The sequence below is a fragment of the Phoxinus phoxinus genome (assembly GCF_949152265.1).
Source record: "Phoxinus phoxinus genome assembly, chromosome: 15".
Classification (NCBI taxonomy): Eukaryota; Metazoa; Chordata; class Actinopteri; order Cypriniformes; family Leuciscidae; genus Phoxinus; species Phoxinus phoxinus.
In genome coordinates this window covers 17,559,838-17,585,004 of record NC_136890.1, presented here as the reverse complement: position 1 = coordinate 17,585,004, position 25,167 = coordinate 17,559,838, and the positions used below count along the sequence as shown (strand labels likewise).

General features: G+C 36.7%; 1 protein-coding gene across 1 annotated transcript in view; it reads right to left on the bottom strand.

The window, feature by feature from the left end:
* The window catches only part of ipo11 (importin 11), a 172,197-nt gene that overhangs the window by 72,611 nt on the left and 74,419 nt on the right, over positions 1 to 25,167 (bottom strand). The window contains exon 16 of the mRNA XM_079637995.1: positions 14,130 to 14,256. Within this exon, the coding sequence (XP_079494121.1) occupies positions 14,130 to 14,256 (127 nt within the window). The remainder of the gene's footprint in view (positions 1 to 14,129; positions 14,257 to 25,167) is intronic.

The following is a 25,167-nucleotide window of genomic DNA, read 5'->3' as shown; positions in this document are numbered from 1 at the left end:
TCACATGCTCTGTCTCTGAATAATCCTTCCATTAAAAGTCCGTTCTTACTGACAACTGCTTTGCTATATTAAAAAAAAAACGAGCCCTGTCATGTTAATAGAAATGCTGGAAACTCTCACTTTCAGCCACATTAAATTGTACATTAAATTGTTCATGCTCGTTTCCTCTATTTGTGAACATTATATTACCTTTGCTGTTTATTTAACGTTCAATTAAAGTTCATCTTTAAAACACTAAGACTTTTAACACTGTTAAAAGTCATCTTTAGCAAATCTCAAATTAAATATCCACTTTACTGCACATTATAATGCTGTGATACCTAAAATCACTTATAGAATTTAAAATGGCTTCTTTATTTTTGATTAATAAATTAATTTATAATGCACAGTATGGCCCCTCCTCAAGGCTGGAACACTGCCAGAAGACACGCCCCCTGTCTCTGACATCAGAACACATACAGTCCAACCAAAGCCCAACCTACCTGTGGGAAGACGAGTTTTTGCAATATTTTTTCAAATACAGTGGATAAATTAAATATTTTGGGGGGGCTTCTCCGCATAAGAACAAACCGTTATGACTGGCAGTAATTTGCGAGCGAGTTCAGCCATCTTCAGTCTAGCTCACTAATAAACAATAATTACGTGTCATCATTAAAACGTAATTACAATGCCAAGCAATCTGTCGAGTTACAGATAGCAGTCAGCAGATTGTTTTTGTGTCGAGACGTGACAACTAACTTAGCGGAGCTTCATAGAGCTTCAGACACAGACAACATGCCCACTGGCCAAAGGCTGCAGACCACAAATGTCCCAAGCACACCATTAGAACAATAAAAGAAAAAATCCAGGCAGAGGACAATGTCTCTGCACACACAAACAGCACTGCGCACTTCTAGTGGAATATAATATCGGCAAGTTGTTTTATATCCGTTTACCACATCTGTGTAAATTATAGGTAACACTGTGTCCTAGTTACACATCTTACAAAACTGTAAATTATGCATAATAATATGCAACTAACCCTAAATTTAAACCATAACCATTTAAGTATGTTATTAATTAATATTACTCCATAATTATTAGTCCATAATTGTATAATTGCACTGTAACAAGGATAACTTAAAATACAGTGTAACTAAATTATTATGGTTCGATGAACAAAAGTATGTGATTTCAGATACAGCAACTGTCAGTGTGAGTCTCTACACTAAAAAATATAGTTGGTTTAACTTAAAGTTGCCTGTTTGCTTAAAATTTTAATTGAATTAAAATATATATTTTTAGTTAATACAATGAAGGAGATTGGTTTAATCAACAGAAACTCAAAATGGCATGCTAACTGAACCACATTAATTATGAAAGTGGATTTGACAAAAGAAAAAAAAGAGTTAAATGAAAAATATTTTTTTCACGGTGTAGAAGGCTAAAGCTGGAAGACTGTAAGAGAAGCACGCTTGCACGCCATTTACGCTCCTACAGTATTTAAGCAACCAATTAAGACGCACAAAAACCTGCTATTTTCTAAGCATTGTCATAGCTACAGACTGTAAAGCATGTAACTAACAGAAACAATACCGTCAGTTACCGAATTCAATCCATCGTCATTGAAATGGGTTTAGGAGGGCTTACATATTCTAGAGAGGATTAAAAGCAGAGATAAGCAGGGCTGCCTCCTCTCTTTCAGAGGCATCCGCGGCGTAAAACATCAAACACCGGCTGAAAATAAAGCACTCTGCTCCCTGCCAGAGTACAGAGCGCCCACCCAGCAGATATGAGAGAATTATGAGCGAGGAGATGGGATTGTGTGACAGTAACCCTTTAACAAGGTATATGCCTGCCTGCGGATGTCGGACGAGTCCACGTGCCACCTGGCCAACCAGAGCGGCCCATCAGTATGGGTCTTCCTGCATCGCTGTTATCAGCCCGCTCAGCTTGCCTTCGATATGGATATGAGCATCTAATCCTGCTTTCTTCGGCTCGTCTGAATGGAGAAGTTAGGTGAATAATAGCTATTAGTCTCCACAAGCAATCGCTGAAGACACAGCTGCCACGGTAATCCCCCCCCCAAACACATATCCATGCACTGGTCAGAGTTCACAGTGTTTTGTTTTGGCTATAGTTTTTGTGTTTTGAACACATACAATAATAAAATACAAAGTATTTGAGAAAACTTGAAATTCTAAAATACTATAAAAAAAAAAATTATAAATACTTCTTGCTTTAGAGACGCAACTTTACAGGCAAAGGATGTGCCAAAAGTTATGCTGAAAAATCAGTGGCAAAAAAAAATATTGAAATTATATTTCAAATGAAATGGTAATATTTTAGCATTCGTTGACTACATGAAACATGAACTACTGAAAATACTTCAAATGCATTTAGTAATCTTAGTTAATATTAATGTCAGCAATTACAAATACTTTATCAAAATCATTTGTGTGCTATTATTTAATAGACATAAGCTAATAAGCTAGAACTATGAATAGCTGCATTGTTATTGACTAACATTAATAAAGATGAATACTCCAAATAATGTTCATTAATGTTAGTTAATGCATTACCTCACATCAGCAAATGGGAACTTATTGTAAAAAGTTATTAATTATATCATAAAAATAAACAATATTAATAGTATAATAATATATAATATTTATGTCATAAATGATTTTAAATATAAATACATTTTATAACTATAATAATGTAATCAATTTGATATAAATAGAATTCTATATATATATATATATATATATATATATATATATATATATATATATATATATATATATATATATATATATATATATATATATATATCAAATTATATTATCATAGTTTTAAAAATGTAATTAAATTAGTTTAGTATTGAAAGTCTGAATCAGGGACAACGATAAACACAAAATAAAAAAATTGTACGTTTTATAGTGATCATCCAAAGATAAAAGTTGAAATTCTGTTTTGTTTTGTTTTTTTCTTCTAAACACATAATGTTAAGTGTTTTTATTTATTTATTCAAATCGATCTATTTCGTCACGATGCTTATTTTGGGCTTATCTTCATGCATATTAGATGTCAAAACAATAAAGAGAAGGCAGTTTTCCCCTAGTAACAGCACTGCAAGCGAAGGTGCAGTACAGTATTTGCAAATACAGGCTGTATATATGTATGAGGGTGTTTGCATATGAAAGCGATTAGTCTATTCTTCTCAAGCTGACAAACCATGAAATAGAAGTAGCCCGATCTCATTTCCTTTGCATAATAGAGTTCGGGCAATGTTGAAACATATAAGATAAATGATCTACTGCTGTGTTGAAAGCTCCTGGAGGCATGAGAGCTCCAACTCTGGTGAGGTCCCTCATTTCTGAACAGGCCATACGCTGCACATTCTTCACATTACATAGACATACAGTGTTATTGATAAGCTTTGTTGTTGTGCCTAGGATAGAGGTCAATAAATAGAAGACCACAGCTGACATCCATTCAGACCAAAACTATCTCATAAATTAGGGCTGTCAAAATTAACGTGTTAATTACGCAATCCGATTATTTTCTGTCATCCTTTAGCTGTGCTATATGATCATATTATCATTGATTCACAGTGCCATTAAACCACTCAAGTGCGATAAGATGCAAAAAAGAACCGAGCGCAGAATGTATGGAGCTTATATTATGACAAAATGATTTGAATTTGAATTGTGTAAATCTGAATTATTTGCAAGTGTAATCTAACAAAATTGAATTTTAGGTGGTAGTTTAAATAGTTCTGAATTTGAATTTTTTTAAATGAATATTGAACATTTGAAATTTAACAAATTGAAATGTTTTTATGGCTGAATTTTATAGACATGTATTTTCAAACAGTAATATTCAGTTTAAAAAAATTCAGATTCAAGTTTTCAAGATGAAGAAATTCAGAACTTCAAATTCAGTTTTCTAAAATTCAATGTCAAAAATTCAAGTTCAAAAATTCAGATCTGACAGAAAGTAGGTCACAGGTCATCCACAGGGAAGAGTAGATGATCTCAGAAAAGTCGAACAGAGCATTTTGGCCAATTGGGGACTGCGGAAGTTTTCCAGCGCGAACGTGGTGGTGGTTCAAGAGGTTGCCACTCTCTGACTCTTGTCATGAATCGCCCGGAGGTCTATTACATGTACGACGCAGTCTAGACCGGACGCGAACGGTGCGACGCGACCCGTGAAATCCCCAACAGCACACGGATTCCCCATCCTATTTCTGACCTAGTCCCAGCTCTTTGCAACAGTCGCTTCAAGCTGTGTTGCGTCGCGCCGCTCGCGTCCTGTCTGTGTAACTGAGGTCTAGTAGACAAGGTGGCGTTCTAATCAATTTTACACAAAATGTAGGCTACTTTAAAACAAACACCAGAGACCGCTTAGACAAATGTCCCACGTGCTGAGAACGCTAACCTAACGTAAACACAAAATCATTCATGTTTAAGAATCTTAACGTTACCTCCGGGCGATTCATGACAAGAGTGGACATTCTAAAACGCTCACGTGAAAAACGCTTAACGTGGCTCACTGTACGAAGACAGTGATATTAAAGGACCAAACTCAGTACAAATCATATTAATAAACCATACTTTGTATAAAAAATCAGATGAGCCCAGAATAATACGCAACGCGTTTAATTGTGCGTTAAGCATTTCCTTACCATAGAAAACCGTTATAAGAAAACGCTTAACGTGGCTCACTGTACAAAGACAGTGATATAAGGACCGTACACATCATATTAATAAACCATACTATGTATAAAAAATCAGATGAGCCCAGAATATGAACGCAACGCGTTAAGCATTTCCTTACCATAGAAAACCGATAAGAAAACGCTTAACGTGGCTTACTGTACAAAGACAAGGACCAAACTCAGTAGCCTACGCATCATAATAATAACAATGTATAAAAAATCAGATGAGCCCAGAATATGAACGCAACGCGTTAATAGAAATTCCTTAATAGAAAACCGATATGAAAACGCTTAACGTGGCTTACTGTATGAAGACAGTGATATTAAAGGACCAAACTCAGTACAAATCATATTAATAAACCACTTTGTATAAAAAATCAGATGAGCCCAGAATATGAACGCAACGCATTTAATTAAGCATGTTCTAATCATAGAAAACCGTTATAAGAAAACGCTTAACGTGGCTTAATAAACCTTAAATGGTCCTTAATAAACCATAGGCCTACTATGTATAACAAATCAGGTTTAAGGTTTATTAAGCCACGTTAAGTGTTTTCTTATAACGGTTTTCTATGGTAAGAACATGCTTAACGCGTAATTAAACGCGTTGCGTTCATATTCTGGGCTCATCTGATGTTTTATACATGTATGGTTTATTAATATGATGTGTACGGTGCTTATATCACTGTCTTTGTACAGTGAGCCACGTTAAGCGTTTTCTTATAACGGTTTTCTATGGTAAGGAAATGCTTAACGCACAATTAAACGCGTTGCGTAGGTATTCTGGGCTCATCTGATTTTTTATACAAAGTATGGTTTATTAATATGATTTGTACTGAGTTTGGTCCTTTAATATCACTGTCTTCGTACAGTGAGCCACGTTAAGCGTTTTTCACGTGAGCGTTTTAGAATGTCCACTCTTGTCATGAATCGCCCGGAGGTAACGTTAAGATTCTTAAACATGAATGATTTTGTGTTTATATGTTAGGTTAGCGTTCTCAGCACGTGGGACATTTGTCTAAGCGGTCTCTGGTGTTTGTTTTAAAGTAGCCTACATTTTGTGTAAAATTGATTAGAACGCCACCTTGTCTACTAGACCTCAGTTACACAGACAGGACGCGAGCGGCGCGACGCAACACAGCTTGAAGCGACTGTTGCAAAGAGCTGGGACTAGGTCAGAAATAGGATGGGGAATCCGTGTGCTGTTGGGGATTTCACGGGTCGCGTCGCACCGTTCGCGTCCGGTCTAGACTGCGTCGTACATGTAATAGACCTCCGGGCGATTCATGACAAGAGTCAGAGAGTGGCAACCTCTTGAACCACCACCACGTTCGCGCTGGAAAACTTCCGCAGTCCCCAATTGGCCAAAATGCTCTGTTCGACTTTTCTGAGATCATCTACTCTTCCCTGTGGATGACCTGTGACCTACTTTCTGTCAGATCTGAATTTTTGAACTTGAATTTTTGACATTGAATTTTAGAAAACTGAATTTGAAGTTCTGAATTTCTTCATCTTGAAAACTTGAATCTGAATTTTTTTAAACTGAATATTACTGTTTGAAAATACATGTCTATAAAATTCAGCCATAAAAACATTTCAATTTGTTAAATTTCAAATGTTCAATATTCATTTAAAAAAATTCAAATTCAGAACTATTTAAACTACCACCTAAAATTCAATTTTGTTAGATTACACTTGCAAATAATTCAGATTTACACAATTCAAATTCAAATCATTTTGTCATAATATAAGCTCCATAAGAATGCCGCTTCATTGCAGCATTGAGTTCTCTTTCCTGCTTGAACAGACCAAAACAAACTAAATTATGTCAAAATTCCCGTTTTGTCGAGTATCCTGGTAAGCACAGTCTTAAAGGAGTTAAAAAGTGTTAAATGAACAGAGTTGTGAGAAAATAGGATGCATGTTAGATCTGCATCATGTGCTTCAGGTCTTAAAGTGACAGCAGCCTAATAAGCCTGCGGCTGTCTGTCATTAATGTATAATAATCAATGAACAAAAGGCAAAAAGAAAATAACTGACTGACTTATGAAGACTGTTTTCATTATTACATTATGAAGACTGTGTTTGATGGAAAACACTGTATGTCTATGTAATGTGAAGAATGTGCAGCGTATGGCCTGTTCAGAAATGAGGGACCTCACCAGAGTTGGAGCTCTCATGTCTGTATATTTATTCAAAAACAAAAACATTTTTTTTTTTTGCAGGGCAGAAAATATATTGAACTTCATTCATTGTGCAAAAAAAGGTCAAATATACTGTCTTTATATTGTTTCTACATTATTTGAGTTTCAATGTGAAAGTATTACAATATTTAATGTTAGGTATAAATACATAAACATGGTCAAAAGTTTAAAAAATGTAATGCTTTTGAAAGAAGCATAGTCTCACCAAAGCTATATATGAAAAATGCAGTAAAAAAACTGTAATTTTGTGAAATAATGTTTTAATTTAATATCAATTATCTATTCAAATCAAATGAGTCAGCATCTGACAAGAAAAATATTTCAACACCATTTTAGAATATATACTGGACAAGAAGACCATTTTGGAGAAACAATTTCAACTCTTCCTACATAATATAAAAAGGCCAAGGCATTTGAAAATCCATCATATTTTCAAATCTATTATTTAAGATTTATTATTTCTTACTATAATCTCAGTCCTTGAAAGCTGTGCTTAACCAAAACCCCTTGGATAGGACAAATAAAATGTTCTTGGTAAACATACATTTTGACAAACAAATGCCATTTTAATTGGTTGTTAAAAAATTGCCACTCACAAAGTTCAAATCTGCAACTTCTTGCACTGAAATTAAAACAACACAGACCACAACATGTCATTATTTTAATGGTGGATGACTGGCCTACAATGAATTTCTAAGGCTTGTGGAGCTTTAATGGAACCCAAGAAATGACCAATGGGTTGTTTTATAAGCAGGAGGGTAAAATCTCCAGAGTTGTTGATGTTGGAGCTGTGTAAGAGTAGTTTGTCTTTGCCTGGAGCCTTGAGGCCCGAGGCAACTGTCAAGTCGACTCAAACTGCGAGTCTGCACACTGACATGACAGCACCTCTAGAGCGCTGACGGCTCACCATGCTCAGACGACGAGCGTTTGTGGAAAAGCACGAAGGTAGAGTCTGCTAATGTGCACAGAAAGTAAACTATCCGTTAAGTGCCCGGCTGCTTGCTGGCTCAATAAAGTGAATATTAAGCTTGTTAAAATGTTGAAGTTATACAGATAAGAAAATTAACTGTAGATAATGGTTACATTTAAAGGGTTTGCTCACCGGAAAAATGAAAATTATGTGTCTTACACACAGACAGCTCATGATCTCATGATGTTTTCAAGCGTTTTCAGTGCGGCTTATGCTGCCTTCACGTGCTATCGGAATTATCGTAAATACGAGTTTACAAGCTAAAAATTGCCCTCTCAAGACACATATACCACTGGGAAGCTTGGGGGTAATTTTGATACCCAAGTTCCTGAGTTAAGTGGGCCATAAACTTTAAACATGGCGGAGGGGAGAACGATTGCTGCTGAAACTGGTATTCTTTATTAGTCTTTAAGTCTTAAGTGTGTCCCCAGCTTAAGACACTACCACAACTAAAAAATCCAGTCAATGCAAAAACCTTTTACTCTCTTCAATTTGGTCACTGAACAGGGATTGGAGGACTTAATTGGATGAGACCCGTCCTTCGGATGAGACGTAAAACCGAGGTCTCACTCTGTGGTCATTAAAAATCCCAGGATGTCCTTCGAAAAAGAGTAGGGGTGTAACCCCGCCATCCTGGCCAAAATTTGCCTCTGTCTATCATGGCCTCCTAATCATCCCCATATACTGATTGGCTTCATCACTGTCTCCTCTCCACCAGTAAGCTGGTGTGTGGTGGGCGTTCTGGCGCAATATGGCTGCCGTCGCATCATCCAGGTGGATGCTGCACATTGGTGGTGGTTGAAGAGATTGCCCCCCAATAAGATATTATTATTATTATTGTTAATTGTGCTCCCAAAGTGCACCATATTAATAGCCTGACAAGCCAGACCCACATCAGGATGTTGGGTTTGGGAACACACCATTGGCAGGGCTCAATCCGAGGGGCGGGATAAATGGTTGTCTTTCAAATTCCCTCTGCACGCAATAGGATAGCGCTACAACCAACCAGAGCAACGAAGGTGACATAGTCAGAGAAAGAATGACTTCAGTGCCGCTCTTTGTTCTTTTCTCAAAGAAAAGCTTAACTCCAAGTCTTCCAGAGTCGCGGCCAAAGCCATTTCAAAAGACCGCTGTTCGCCAGCAGCAACAGCAGCCATTCTTTGTTTTCAAGTACCGGTAGCAGGGAATTCACGCGGAACCGTCGCAACTCTGCCGTCATTATGTTAAGCCCACCCACCGACTCTATAAACGATGTGATTGGCCTGACTAGAGTTTGGTTTTTCCAGCTGCAAAATAAAATTTGCTGCCGCTAGGGTGCGTCTAGATTTCTAGGCTACCATATTAATGCATTTAACTTTAAAATATACAATTTTCTTCTGAGGTCTACCCCCTTTTAGTCCCAAAATTATGTGGGAAAAACTGCAATTGGTTAAACAGCAAAATTGGACCCCAATAACTCTCATTGCATGGACAAAAAAAAAATATTGACACAAAAGACATTGTTTAAAATATCTTATTTTGTGTTCCATAGAAAAGCGTGTAGTTCCAAACGTGTAGTAGGTCATACACATTTGGAATGAAATAAAGCTCAGTACATGATGACAGTTTTCATTTTTGGGTGAACTGTCCCTTTTTAATGCTAGAACAGAAGAATAATGCTGCTCCAAAAGAAAGACCCCAAAAATTAACACTTAGGTGCTGTTCAAACCATCTCAAGAGACCCCCTAAAAAATAAGACGTAGTACTGATGAAAGGCAATAAATGCCTCAGGTTTTACACCCAGATTGCTCTGTCGCCAATAGAGACTCACCCCTGAGACGGGACAACATTTCTATGCCTGACATGTTTAGGACGAAATGTGAAATACATTAAATTAATATATTATCGGCCTTCCCAGTTTGTCCCGCTTTCCATCGTTCAATAATATTTGTTTGCCATTCCCTCTCTGGACGGGTTCACTGAGTGAAATGGAGCTGGGGTTTTTACTCGGTTTTATAAGCTAATAACAAACATGTAAACTTGATTTGGATTCCCTGTCACACGTACCTAGCAGCTGCACAGCTGAAAGAGAGTTAATGGTGTTTGGTGAGCGCGTGGTTTGCCTCGTTCCCGCGGTCTCTGACTTCAATTTCCTGTGGCACGCACGTAAATACATACACAAACACCCAAGCGAGCGTGCTCGGCCGGGAGCTCTCATACATTTGAACAGCATGCTAATGGTCTGTCATCTCCACAACTTAAATATTTAAACTGGTTCTACTGAGCCTGTGGAGCCTGCAGAGGCGATATGACATGAGAGAGTGGGCCGCTCAACGGCCTTGGTACACACCACACCGACTTCCATAAATACAACGAACATATCAATGAATAAATAAGTACAAGTTAGGGTTAGGGTTGGGCAGTATGACGGCGTAAACAGCGCGATGCTAGAAATATCCACATGGATTATCAATGAGCAGGAGTGCGTTACACTGTTTACATGCTATTTGAAAGTAATGAAGCAACATGGAATATAAAAATACGGAATAGGACGTGTCCCAAATAAGTAAAACAAATCTGTTATTATGAGATGCTTGTATACAATGCAAAGCAGATTGCATAAATATTATACATTAAAAATATGTATTACTTAATGTGTTAGGCATTACTAATTTTTATATACAATGGAATCCACACCGATGATCTAGAATTTGTTTATGTAATTTAAACCTACAGTATAAATCAGGGCTATTATCGCTAACTAAAACTACATCTATTAAAAACATTTCTGTTAATTGAAATAAAGCTAAAGTCAAATAAAATATAAATATTAGTTAAAATTAACTAAATGAATAAACTAAAACTGGAAATACATTAAAAAAATATAACTACAACTGAAATAAAAATGTATTAAACCTGAATAGCAATATTCTAATTTTATTATTGACAATTAAAATAAACTTAATATACATTTCTTTAGATTTGTTATGTAATCTAAAATTAACGTGAAAACTGAAAATATAAAAATAAAAGCTAATAAATAAAAAAAACACTGCTATAATAAACAAAATTACATAACAAATCTAAAGAAATGTATATTACGTTTATTTTAATTGTGTCAATAATAAAATTGAATATAAATAAAGCAGCATTCTCACTAGTAGTCTTAGACTTTTGGACCCCACTATACCCCATTTAATTTCTTGCAAAAATAAGTCCATTGTGATTTATGCAGTTACCATGATATAAAACTGTTCATACAGCAATATAAGATTACTGTCCTCCCCTAGTACATATTCATTTTAATACTAAGCGCTGCACAGCAACAACATTCACCACCAGAGGTGCAAACTGTGCCGTAATCAATGCCTTAAATTTAAATGTAATCAAGCTGGGAATGGACAACAAGTATGAGTTAAACCTACAGTAGATAAAATGCTTGGATGATTTTATGCTACCGTCCCCCATTTTAAAAACACATCATTTCGTAGCCAGCGGCAGCAATCAAAATTCCAATCAGGTTGATGGAAACGAAAATGATTTGTGGATCGTCCTTCGCCTTGAATGTTTGAAGAAATCCCAAAAACACTTCTGTGATAATTTCCCTGCCTCTCCATCACCGACTGAACGCGTCCACTCTGCCAGCTGATAAAGCCTTCATTCCATTTTCAGACTCCGATAATCCCACCGAGAAAAGATTTTCACAAACATCTGTATGCATGTGATGAACTCCAATAGCCATTGTTGACATCTAGTTGCTAGCATATAAATATATATTTTACCATATACTTCAAAACTTCAAAAGATTATATTATGGATGTTCTAAACATATTTTCAAGCAGCTCGAGACACATTTTTTAAAGTTTGAGGGAATCGCAACGGCAAAGAGTAAAAATACCAACGATTAAGAAACTGTGCAGACTGCACAGCTCTTCAATACAATAACTGTAGGATATTCAACAAATGAAAAGTCTTGAGCAATAATAGATCATCACAGTCTCCACAAAAAGTGGAGCTACAGATTATGTAAAATAATGGGAACATTGCTCACAGCTAGTTATTTGAAGTCAAACAGTAACTGTCTGAATGTGTTACAACAGCGCTGCTCTGATGAGTGTAGAAGCTGTGCTTTAATGGTGGGAAATTTAGAGTTTCACCACGCTGACAAGTCACTGCTAGGACAATGAAGCACAGCATGCTAATGCCGTCAGCAGGATAAATTCATTTGAACAAATTAACCCCTCTTAATGAAACACCTATAAAACAAGCTAATTGCCCGGACCCAACCTATCTAAAAATGCAGGCAGTCAATTGACCGTTCGCAAAAACCCCGCCCTCGAACGGTTCTCGTCCAATCCTAGCTCAGCAACTGTAACTAAGGAGAAGGACCTCCGTCAAACATTCCGATTTCAGCAAGATAGTGAAACGATGCACCTATGGCAGTGGGGTCTGCACGGGCTTAAAACTTGCTGTATTTTATGATTGCTTGCAACTATTATTAAAAAATAGGCTACATGTACAAACATGTACAAACTGCGCCCCTCATCAGTCAGCAAACAAGAGGAAAAAAAGAGAAAGAGCACGGACTTACTAATTACGAAAATTTGATGTGGTTGAACAGGTACAAAGTCACAAATTCCTCTGGAACTCAAACATTAAACTTCAAAACAAAGTTCGCGCAGTTGCACAACTATTTACACAAATATATCCTTCTCAGTCGGCTACGAGTTATGAATGAAGAGAACAGCATCGAGAGTTGATGGTTTCAGCGCGTCCTCTGATTGCAGTGTTGTGACTGAAATAGCGCGCGCGGGAGCACATGCGCAAAACAGTTTTGTAAAATGATATATGATCAAATAAAAATGATTGATATATAATTTTACAAAACTGTTTTGTGCATGTGCTATTCTGTCTATACTTTCTGTCGTGCCCTGGAGGATATGTCTGCTGCATTACTCCAAAACCAATCACTTAATGTATGGAGCTAAACCCAGCCATGGCTATGGTTCTCAATTGTTTGACGGGCGTAGTAACAATAACTAAGGGGCGTGGCTTTTGCGAACGGTCAATTCTGTCAATGCATTTAACTGCATTTACCTACATATCTAAAAATCCGATCAGAAAACTCAGGCTATTGAACAGCAAATTAATACAAAATGACTGTAAGCTGAGAAAAGTGTTGGACGGCAAAAAAATTCTCGCAGTGCACAAACTGCACATGAAATTGATTTTGAATTAAACGTGGCTAAGCTGCCGACTGTAGGGTGCCTTTGGTCACGCAGTCGCATTAGTGATTAGCCACTGGTGATGCTGATTAATGCTACCGTTCATACGTTGGCATCTAATGATGGCCTCTCATTATGTACCGAGACACAACAAGGGTAAGAGTCCTCACGCATCCCTAATTGGGGAAGACAATATTGATTGGAACCAATGGGCGATTTGTCCAGACTTTCAATCCAAAGAAAGCAAGTCAATAATTGGTAATGCTCATTGGGAAATCATGATTGCTCTCGTGCACATCACATCAGGGTTATTATCGTTAACTAAAACTAAAAACATTTAAAACAATTTTTTTTAAATAAAATTATATAAAAATAAAACGTTAGATAAAAAAAAAAAATTTAAAATGGAAAAGTGGCCTTGGCAAATAACTGAAATAAGTTTAAGCATTAAAAAACAATTTTTTTAAAAATATTTAAATATTTAAAAAGAACAAAAACTGAAAAGCACATCAAATTACTAAAAAAATTTAAATACAAATTTAAAAATAAACGCTAATCATTTTGATAAAAACTATAATAGTATCACATCTACGTATGGTGTGTGTAGTCATCAGTGTTGATTGGGGATTCTTATACTTAACATACTTATAAATCATGGAAATTATTGAATAGAGATCATACAGAAATTAAGATGAATTCTTTTGAGGAAGTAGATATTTAACTGAATGTGTGTCCCTCTTTTCCGTGCAATTACAATGGGAACTAAAGCTTAGACCAGTTTTGTAAGCTTTTGTTTCTGAAAAGAACATAATTTAAGAACAAGACTTTGCTACCTCTCTCATCAACGTGGCAAGGGCCAATAAACAATTTTACAATGAAAAATATAATACATCACATTGTTATATGATACTTTTATGGTGCTTGTGTCCTTTTCTAAGCTTGAAAGCATCAGCCAACATTCATTGTAATTCATTGGAACGACATGAGGGTGAGTAAATGATGACAGATTATTAGTTTTTGGCCGAAATATCCCTTTAAGATTCACATACCACAAGATCGGGGTCCTGCATGAGACTGAGGATGACCTCATAGAGCAGGGGCCGTAGATCCGGCTTGAACTTGACCGAGAGCCATTGTCCAATCAGCCAGATCACTCGCCGTCTGATCAACTTGTACCTGAAAAGCAAAATAAGCCAAATCAGCATTCCCTGTGCATTGTGCTGTTAATGTGTTAACTTTTAAAAAGCTTCTTTTATCTAAGAAGGTACGGTTCTGAATTGCAGGTGTAAGACACAATAGGGAGATAATGTCCTGAAATTGTATTTTAGTCTTCAAATCCTGTATTCAGCACACCTTAAACAGTTCTCATTTCCATGAACACAGAACAACTTCAAGGTTTCTGTTCCCAGGAGGAAAAATTACATGAGGTTAGTATTCAAAAGGCAAAAACTTTCTTTGCAGTAACTTTATGCTCATTTAAAAAAAGGCAAGAAAGAAAACCAAATAAAACACTGGGGGCTCGTTTAAAAAATAAAAAAAAATGCATATACTAGTCCTAAATGTCTGAAATATTCCTATCATTCTGCTTTATTAAAGTGCAAATCATTTTAAAAGTATGCGCACGAGCGATTGGATGCACTCCACATACACAATGCCGACAGATCTCTCTATACGTTGAGATTAAACAATTAAAAGTGCATTCGGACATGTATTCAAGAGTTACAAAAGGCATATACAGTAGTGCAGCCATGGGCACATTCATATTTCTGCCCACTCAATAGCCTAATCAATGTTTAATTTTCATAAATCACTGAGAGATTCATTCATTGGTCACACTGAAATGCGAATCACTTCCCGATCAAGATCGTTTTCGTACTTGTGGAAGTACATAAAGCTTGTGGAATATTCATGTGCGCTTGAAAATATTTGGAACATACTGTACATTTTTTCTTGCCATTTTGTCCTGCTCTGTCTACTAACGCTTTCATTTTTGTCCTCAACAAAAGGCAACTAACGACTAAAGGATGAATTGCAAAGTGTAGGCTATTAACTTTTAAATATGAGTTTGTTGCTTTCACACATCTGTACATCGTTTCATGTTTGTCAATAATTCTCACTCTCCTCCTCGCTCCAAAATGCGTGCCAGACATCTTACAGCTGGCTGTTATCTTATAGGTCTCAGAATAACTTTCTTATGGATGTGTGCCCATAAATATTATAGATGTTAATAATAAATACAGAGGATATTCAAAAGAATACTTAAACTGCAATAATAGGGTCAGGGGTGTTCGCTTTTGTAAAGAATCCACATTCTCCACCAAATACTAGTCAAAAATATGAACTGTTCTTGCAGGATTGGTTGCCAAAAGCAAAGCAGGCATGACTCTGAGCCCTGGGGTTCTCTCAGGTCACTAGAGACAATAAAAGAGAGACGGAGAGGCATCATTTCAAGGCTTTTTTTGAAGAAAATATCTCTAGAGAAACAGGCTGTGGTGCCAGTGGCGTTGATAAAAAGTAAGTGAGCATGCCAGGGGTTTAAGCTGCTTTCGTCTGCTTGCCAGTGAGCGACAAAGTAATTAGAGCCCAATGGTGATAAAAACTTCAGCATCGCACCCGAAACCACCAATACTAATATCACCAGCACCTCATTACGTTAAATATAAAGGTCACTCCACAGAGAGCAAATATATTAGCCAAGCTGCGAGTTATAATGAGTCCACTCTAAGGTAAACATTGTGTTTGCTCTACAACACATCTGCTAAATGACATGTAACCAATGATTACTCTCAACGGCAAAGCATATAAACATGCAAATCAAGGTAAACAGGCCTGCTGCCGAAGGCACTTTAGCTTCTTGTACACTTAGTGTAAGGAGTCTCCAGGGAGACCTCTTTTTCCTTTTAAATCATTTTAATACATTTTTAATAGGAAGTTAATTTGGAGTTTGGCAACAAGGTTATGAAGTAAATGGATACGGGAAAGGACGAGAGGGGTTGATCACATAATTAGCATGAGGTGCAAACAATAAGCCACAGACACAATTGTCCTTAAAGTTAGACCGGCATTTAAACAATCTCTCTAAATTATTTAAAAAAAAATATATTAAATGTGTAAAATTTTAATATAATATAATTTTCACATATACACACACATACATACACTGCCATTCAAAAAGTTGGGATCGGTACGATTTTTAATGCTTTTAAAAGAAGTCTCTTATGTTCACCAAGGCTGCATTTATTTGATTGAAAATACACACACAAAAACAGTAATATTGGTAAATTAATATTTGACCATTTAAAATGACTGTTTTCTATTTTAATACAACATTATTTTAAAATGTAATTCATTTCTGTGATGCAAAGCTGATGCTTTTTTCAGCATCATTACTCCAGTCTTCAGTGTCACATGATCCTTCAGAAATCATTCTAATATGTGGAATTGCTGCTCAGGAAACGTTTATTATTCATATTATTATCATCAATGTTGAAAACAGTTATGTACTGTATAAATGGATCAAAAGTTACAGTAAAGACGTTTATAATGTTTCAAAAGATTCTATTTCAAATAAATGAAATAGAACTTTCTATTCATCAAATAATCCTGAAAAAAAAATGTCTACAACTGTTTTCAACATTGGTAATAATAATAATAGTTTTTTGAGCATCAAATCAGCATATTAGAAATATATATATATATATATAAAAACATTCAAATATATTCAAATAGAAAACAGTTAAATGAAATTGTCATAATATTTAACAATCTTAAAAAATTGTGTTGTTGCTTTTTTAATCAAATAAATACAGCCTTGGTGAGGATAAGAGACTTCTTTTAAAAACATAAAAAATCGTACCGATGCCAAACTTTTTAACGGCAGTGTTTTTATATACGTGTACGTGCACGTGTGTGCGCGCGTGCGTGTGTGTGTGATTCTACTAAATGTAATTTATGTATTCGATTACATTGAAATGACAGCTTGACAACATGAAAAATTAACCCAATTCAGACCTTTGTGTTGCAAATGAAATAATTCCTATAGGACACAAATTATACACACACATCCAGAAGAAAATCCCCTGTAGTAGGAAGTTGCTTGTGTTGTTTGTTTGGTAATATGCATCATAAAGTTAGTATGCATGCCTGAGGTAGTGTCTAAAAGTGGTTAATGAATCACCATGTCAGCTTCATGCAAGTTTTTGCCAAAGTTCTGTTCAATCTTTCAAAAAAATAAATAAAACGTCAATCCCAAAAGGAAAGACTCAAGGGGTTTTCACAGTATGGTCCCCAATGACCATCTTCATATTATTGCTGTGAAAAACACATTGTACAAAATTTTAAAAAGAGGACACAGTTCCCGACATTGTGCAATTAGTGAAAGGACTATTAAATGTATCAGAGAGCCAGGACTGTCGCATTGGAAATTTAATTTTGTGATTTATTTATGACCTCTAGTTGCATACGTTCATGTATGTATGTGCGGGTGCCACGGAATTCAAATTCTGCTATTTAGTATTTGAATCACTTCAAGAGATAAAAAATAAATATATTCTAGTAGGCCTGAAAGGTGCTGACAATAATACTCTGCCTCTATTCACAGTTAATGATTGATTTTAAAGAGGCCTGCCGTCAAGTGGCTGCAGCTCAGACACGTCAAAACAGACTATGGCAGGGGACGTCACTCAAAGACTGCTGATAACCTCAGTCTTGTCTGTGTCAAAAAGAAGGGGACGGAAGCGAAGCTCTATAAAGGAGACTGAATCTTGTGGGCTGTCTCTGAACACTTGAGCATTGAAAAGATGAAAGTATCTGAACAGTAAGTTGTCATCTACAATGACAATTAGGCCTCCAGCAGGGGGACTGGAAATGAAAACATTGTTTCAAGTACATTACTGCTTTCAAATTGCTGAGTCATCACAAATGAGCTGCGTCTCTTACACATATACACAAAACACAGCAGCAATTCTTCAATTACACACCTCTAATGAGCAAACAAACCATTCAAATGAAGCAAACACAAACAGAAACAAAAGAACGCAAAACAATTTCACTGTCACTCTTTTGCTCATGTGCATACAGTATTAAGTCTGAGAGCATACAAAGACCTGATATTTATAACTGAATATCCATGGCAAAGTTTTAGTTGAGCAATCGGACCCTCCGGACTTCAGACTGCCAAAATGCAGCCCATCCATCATAGCTTACCATAACCTCATCACAGTGAATCCATCACTGGATTTTCCAGTAATGGTTTTCCACATTTGTACAAACTCGCCTATCTGCCATTACTGAACATACTAGCTCTATTGATATCCTACCTAAAATAATACCTCCATTTCCACTGCCCTTGATACTCACTCCCCCCTTAAGTAGACTAATGCATTCTACGCACACATCTCCCTGGTTTACTGACTGCACTTTGCATCTTGAAAGCTGTTGGCCGTCACCTTGAACACCTCTACAGGAAAACCAGTTTAAGTGTGCGCGCTAAGCTACTACTCTGCCCTTATTAGTAATGCTTCCTCTCGACCCTAAACACTGTCAGTAAACTTACTACCTACCTGCACCTGACATGAGCATCTCAGCTGAGGTCTGAGAGTCATTCCTACACTTCTTCCAAGATAAAATAAATGGTATATATAATCAGAGGAACTTCTCTCTGCCTTCACTCCTGGCACTTTCACTAACTTTGATCCTCCCACCCCAGACTATATGCCAGAGCTAATCAAGACATCAAACTCTTCATCTTGTCGTCTCGACCCAGCCCCTACTGCCTTACTTAAAATGTGTGTAACTGTAATTGGATTGCCCATTTCACTTCTTATCTCCAAACTACTTAGCTGCAGTTTTTGATTCCTAGGAACAAAACCAGTACTGTCACCCGTGTCTTAAAGAAATCTGGCCTTGACCTGACATGGCTAAATTTAAACCACTTTCGCATCTTCCATTTTTCTCGAAGTTGCTTGAGAAAGTGGTCGCTGCTCAACATACAACAATTTGTTATCACACAACCTTTATGAATGTTTCCAATCAGGTTTTCGCACTCTCCATGGCACTGAGAGAGCACTCCTCAGAGTTGTCAATTTGACACTATCTCTCACAGTATTCTCATCTCACAACTCTCTGCTCTTTGTATTTCAGGAACTGTCCTGTCGTGGATCATTTCCTACTAGTCTGACAGTCAGCATTACATTTCTATCCATCGGGCTAAGTCCACTACTGCCCCTGTCTCACATGGTGTTCTACAAGGTTCTGTTCTTGGACCTTTACTCGTCCTTATCTATACGCTTCCCTTAGGTCACATTATCCATCATCATGGCTTTAACTTTCATTGCTATGCAGATGACACCCAGCTCTACATTGGTTTCGAACGCACTAGTCCTTTCACCACAACTCCATTTCGGCCAGTAATTTTCTCAAACTAAACATTGATAAAACAAATCTACTTCTGGTTGTCCCTCCTCAATTTACATCCAGTCTCTGTGTTGACAATATTGATATTGCTGATTTCCTAGTCAACCTTCCACCACTGTTAAAAATCTGGGTATAATTTTTATCCTCATATCTCATCTTACCAAATCTGCCTTTTTCAACCTCCGGAATATTGCTCGTTTACAGCCTTTCTTAAATATCAATGATACTGAGACCCTAGCTCATGCTTTTTTTATATACTCCCCACTTATATTACTCTAATTCTCTCTTTTTTGGCATACCCACTACAACACTAAATAAGCTCCTATATATTCAGAACCTCGCAGTCAGAGTCCTCAAACATTCCAAGAAATCCTCCCACATTACTCCTGTTTTACACAGATTACATTGGCAACCCGTTCGTTTCCGTATTCAATACAAGGTACTTCTCATCACATTCAAAGCCCCCCATGGTCTCGCTATTGGTATTACTATTGCAAAGCAACTTTGAGTTTGTAGAAAGGAGCTATGTAAAATAAACTTTTTATTATTTCATGTAGCCAGACATTTCCCTATCAGCATAGTTTGGTCAAGCATGCATCTTATTCTGGCCAATAGACACTCATCTAAACAGTATGGGGCTGCAGAGCCAGACTTCTGACTTGCAGCATAAAGTCTGATCAAGTTTGATGCTTATTTTGGCCAGAAATTTCCCATCAAGACAGGAAGAGATCAAACTGACTGACAATTACAGTAACCAATTTCTATTCCTTTTGTTTTTACATGCTGTTTAGATACTGATGTAGCAGAATCTGCCTATCCAAAGTAAAAAATACGGACAATTTCAGACAAAATGTATTATTCTGAAGACACTGTGGAATTTCCTTTTTACCCCAAAGAAATAAGCACTGAACATTTCACACACTGTAAAAAATAATTGTTCAACATTTTGAATAAAACAGATTATTGGAGTAAGTTTTACAAGAAATTCAATGTGTCACTAGCCGTTTCTTTGTAATTACTTGTGAAACATACAGTACAACCAATTTCTGAGTGAAAACATTTTTTCATTGCAGACATGCCTCTATAAACTTTAATTCCCGACTAACTTCCCAGTAATTTTGTAGCGGCCATCCAATCCAACTGGAACTGGTGTATTTTGGTGGCTATGCAAATTTACCACACTGCATAACAAACATAAGTAATTGGTCAAATCATAACCCTCAGTGTGTGTTTGGGATGAGGTAACATCTGGGACTTAACACTCAACACAGTTTAGTCCCCCAAAGCTAAACTGGCACCACAGCTGCCACACTGAAGCTCTGAGATGAAAAGGTCATTTAATGCTGCTGCGAATCGCACGTTGACCATCATCATCACACATGCTGCTGCTCTCAGAGCTCGCCTGCAGTGTGGCTGCTGCGATGTATTTGAAACGCGATAGAGTCTGGCATGCGGCGAGGGTCGCTGAGCACTGGCCTGATTCCAGTGCACCAAAGGACACGACCCAGCTAGGACAAAGGAAGGACGCCTGCCTCCAAGAACTCTTAGAGTGGAGGTAGCAAAGACGTATTTTAGTTAGCGAACAAACAGCAAGAAATCTCTCTTTTAGGTTCAGAAGAGCTGTACGCAAAAACAAACATACAATACAACCAGTGTAGCCTGATTTACAAAAAAATAAAAAGACGCCTATGAGTCTGTTTGTGTTAGTGAATTAAAAACATACAAGGCGACCAGTGTAGTCTAATTCACAAACAAATGACTCTCACAATATGAGCCTTTTCGTGTTAATGTATCAAACAAATACAACACAATCAGTGTAATCCAATTTATGAACAAATGACTTGCGTACCGTTTTTTTTTTGTTGTTTATTTTAATGACTATTTTAAAAAGACAGGTTACCATTTGAATCAGTATGAAAGACTGCCATGTATTAATATACAACATTAGTAGAGACAGAATTTCATACATTTGCTAGCAAAACCGATAGAACTAAAATAGACACACATTAATAGGAATCGACTCGTATGGAATCAAAAACTGAATCTAAGAGTTTGCGAATATGAACGGGTATGAATTCATAAATCTGCATTGATAACCAGCCCTTACACACTTAATGCACTAATTTTACCCCAACCAAATTTTTGTTATTTATTATATAATTTAATTGAGTTATTTACCATGCATCTTTGATTTTTAAATGCATTTGTTGTATTTTAAAAAAATATACTGGCATATGTCTATTTATATGTACTCCGGTGTCTTTTATTCAGGTGTCAGGCCTCGCAGCAGCACTGTCCCCAATGTCCCAGGCCATAATCTATCTATGGGAGATACTAGTTCACTATGTCCCGCTAAAGGCGGAGAAAGAACATGACAGAGTTTTTGTAAATGGTTAAGACGAATGCAAAAGTTTTCTCCAGCCAATCGATCTTTAGCAACACCTGTCCAGCGTAGCTGCCCATTTTGACCCCAGAGGCACAAGATCAGCACTTAGATAATCTGTCTGCCAAGGCAAAGTGCAAGAGTCTCGACTTTGTGACACGGTGGGTCAAATGAAGTGATGAATCGATGGGAGGGTCTGCAGGGCTGCCAGTCAGGAGAAATGAAAGTGCACAAGGTCAAGGAATTTGCAGGCGTTTCTCATAACATGTAATGGGGACAAATTACCAAGGTATAATGCATATTGGTAACTTCCTGCTGAATATAAACTTGTCAAATCCCAAAGCTCAAGGCACAGATGGCAGATGGCAGCACCAGGGTTACTCATACGTCTCTCTGAAAATCCCTCGGAGGCTTTCTCAGGCATACTGTCTCATCATGACAGTGACAAATGTGCCTGATTAAAGAGTGGCAAGCGTACAGTTGCTTGCTCTGTCAAGAGACCGCCTCAATGCCCATGAAAACGCATTCGATTGGTTGACTGATCACCACACAAAAGCCCACCGACATGCACATATTTGCACATACATCGTCTGTAGCATACTCTCGAGCATGTTATGTGCAAGCTAACAGGAATGAAAAACGTGAATGGTTACAAACAAATGTGGAACTTGGAAATACATGACTTTGCCTCTCTCTTTCCTTAAAGACCCATGAAATCGCTTACAAAATACTTCAAATGCTGCCAGAAAACTTTTTTTATTAAAACTAAGTTTGGACAGGACACTTTGAAGAATTAATTTCACAAATTGATGTAGTGCAGAACGAGTCATCAATATTTTTGTTTCATTTTACTGGAAAAAATGTGTATATCTGCAAAAAATGTACTTGTTACCATTTATAGATATGCTTGCATATACACTACTGTTCAAAAGTTTGGAGTCTGCTATATTTTTTAATGATTTTGATTATATAAAAATGTCTCTTATGCTCACCAAGGCTGGATTTATTTGATCACAAATACAGCATAAACAGTAATAATGTGAATTATTACAATTACATATTAAACGTGATCTATGCCTGTGATGGCAAAGCTGAATTTTCAGCATCATTACTCCAGTCTTCAGTGTCACATGATCCTTCAGAAATCGCTCTAATATGCCGATTTGCTGCTCAAGAAACCTTTCTTATCAATGTTGAAAACTGTTGTGCTGCGTAATATTTTTGTGCAAACTGTCACTTTTTTCAAGATTCTTTCAAAAGAATTATAGAAAGCTTTGGTAACAATATAAATATCTATATATTTACTTTTGATCATTTTAATGCATACTTGCTGAATACAACTTTTAATTTCTTTAAATTTTTTACTGACTGCAAACTTTTAAACGGTGGTGTAGATGACTTCAAAACATCTAAAAGCCACAAAACCTAAATTTTAATTTCATGGAGTCTTTAAATGTCAACATCAATGTTATGAAATATGCAAATTAGGTTTAAATCCCACTCTCCTTACTCAATAGGAGAAAGAAACAGACGTACAAAAGCAAAATGGAAGGAGAAACTGGCGGTCATGGTTTCAAATGCGATCATAATGAGATCTTCCACAACAAAGGTCTGTTTCTCCTCTTTCTCTTTCTCTCTCTCTCTCTCTCTCTCTCTCTCTCTCTCTAAAGTAACAAATTATGCTTTGTGTAGAGTCACAATCTTCATTACCTCTCTTTTAATTTTGTATCTGTCCTCCCACAGAACTGTCAAAACATAAAAACAACATCAGGCATTGCACAGCTGTGTTGGGGAGTAAATAACAAAAAGTAGAAACAAACTACATTTCTTAGCAGCACAAAATCATCTTCAAGTAAAGAGCTGCGGCCGCAACGTCACTATATTTTGTAAGAGTATACAGTGAGGTGACGGAAAGTGGGCATTTTAGGAGAGCAATTCATTCTAATGAATCTGTTTATTCAGCCAGTTGAACCAATTACAAAAAAACAACAACGATTTAATGGTCCATCTGAGTCTCTGCAAGAAAATTTAGAGTAAAACTATATCAGGTTTTTACGATCTGTTTTTGCTATAAATTGTTTTTGACTCTTTTTGGTAAAAAAAAAAAAAAATCAAGAGTGTTAACAGAGTAAAAAAGGTTTACACAGGATTAAAACCAGCACAATCTAATAAAACATTCTTCAGTGATAAAGGGTTTTGACAGAAAGAACATATTAGTGGATCTTCTCCTAATATTACCAACTTGTGTGTCATCCTGGAATGGCATATTCGGCAACGGGTATAAACAATCGATCACACTTTAGTTTAGGGTACAATTCTCACAATTAACTAACTATTAACTACAACGTTTGCCTCAATAAACTCCTAATGAGTGCTTATTAATAGTCAGTAAGGTAGCTGTTAAGTTTAGGTATTGGGTAAGATTAGGGGATATAGAATATGGTAATGCAGAATAATGCATTAATATGTACTTTATAAGTACTAATAAACAGCCAATATCCTAATATGTATGCTAATAAGCAACTAGTTAATAGTGAGAATTGGACCCTTAACTAAAGTGTTACCAAACAATCTGGTCCCATCGGTTTGAAATGGAAGAAGCTTCTTCTCCCAACATTACGGGGCTGATTTCATGGGAGTTTATTCATGGTATATAGATCCTACTCCGTTTGTCATTTGAGATTCATGTAGGAATGCATTATTGGTTTTAGATTCAAGGGATGTATTGTTAAATGTAGAAAATATTGTAGTGTATCTAACTACTTCGAAGGGGTAGTTTGACTAGTTTAACTACTGTAAACTACCGAGCAGTTTGTCGAGTCATTTTCCGCAGGACTTCTGAACATACTCATGCTCCACTTTCCGAAGTGTCCTGTCCAAATCCCTTTTCTTTATCTTTTTTTTTTTTAAATCCAAAGTTTCTTTCCTTAACCCCCATGGCCTTCAATGAATATTTCAACACCTTTCTCTCCAGGACATTTATTTTACATATCTGATACCACACATCTTCCCAACTCTCTTGACCTCATCAAGTGCACCGCTGGAGTCTCCCAGAAGAACATTATTTAACCAATCCATCGACTACAGCTGATATAATACTGCCATTGTAAGGAGGCAGTAAATGTCATTGAGGCGCAGTGTAAAGATTATCCAGGCTCCCGTCTGAGAGGTTTATCTAAATCTTGATATCTTTGTGCTGTTCTTAAGACTTGAGAAAAAGTGAAAGATATCAGCTCTTTCCAGGGGTTGTCCGCATTCAGCATTTGATGTTATCCTGCACAATTTTAAAC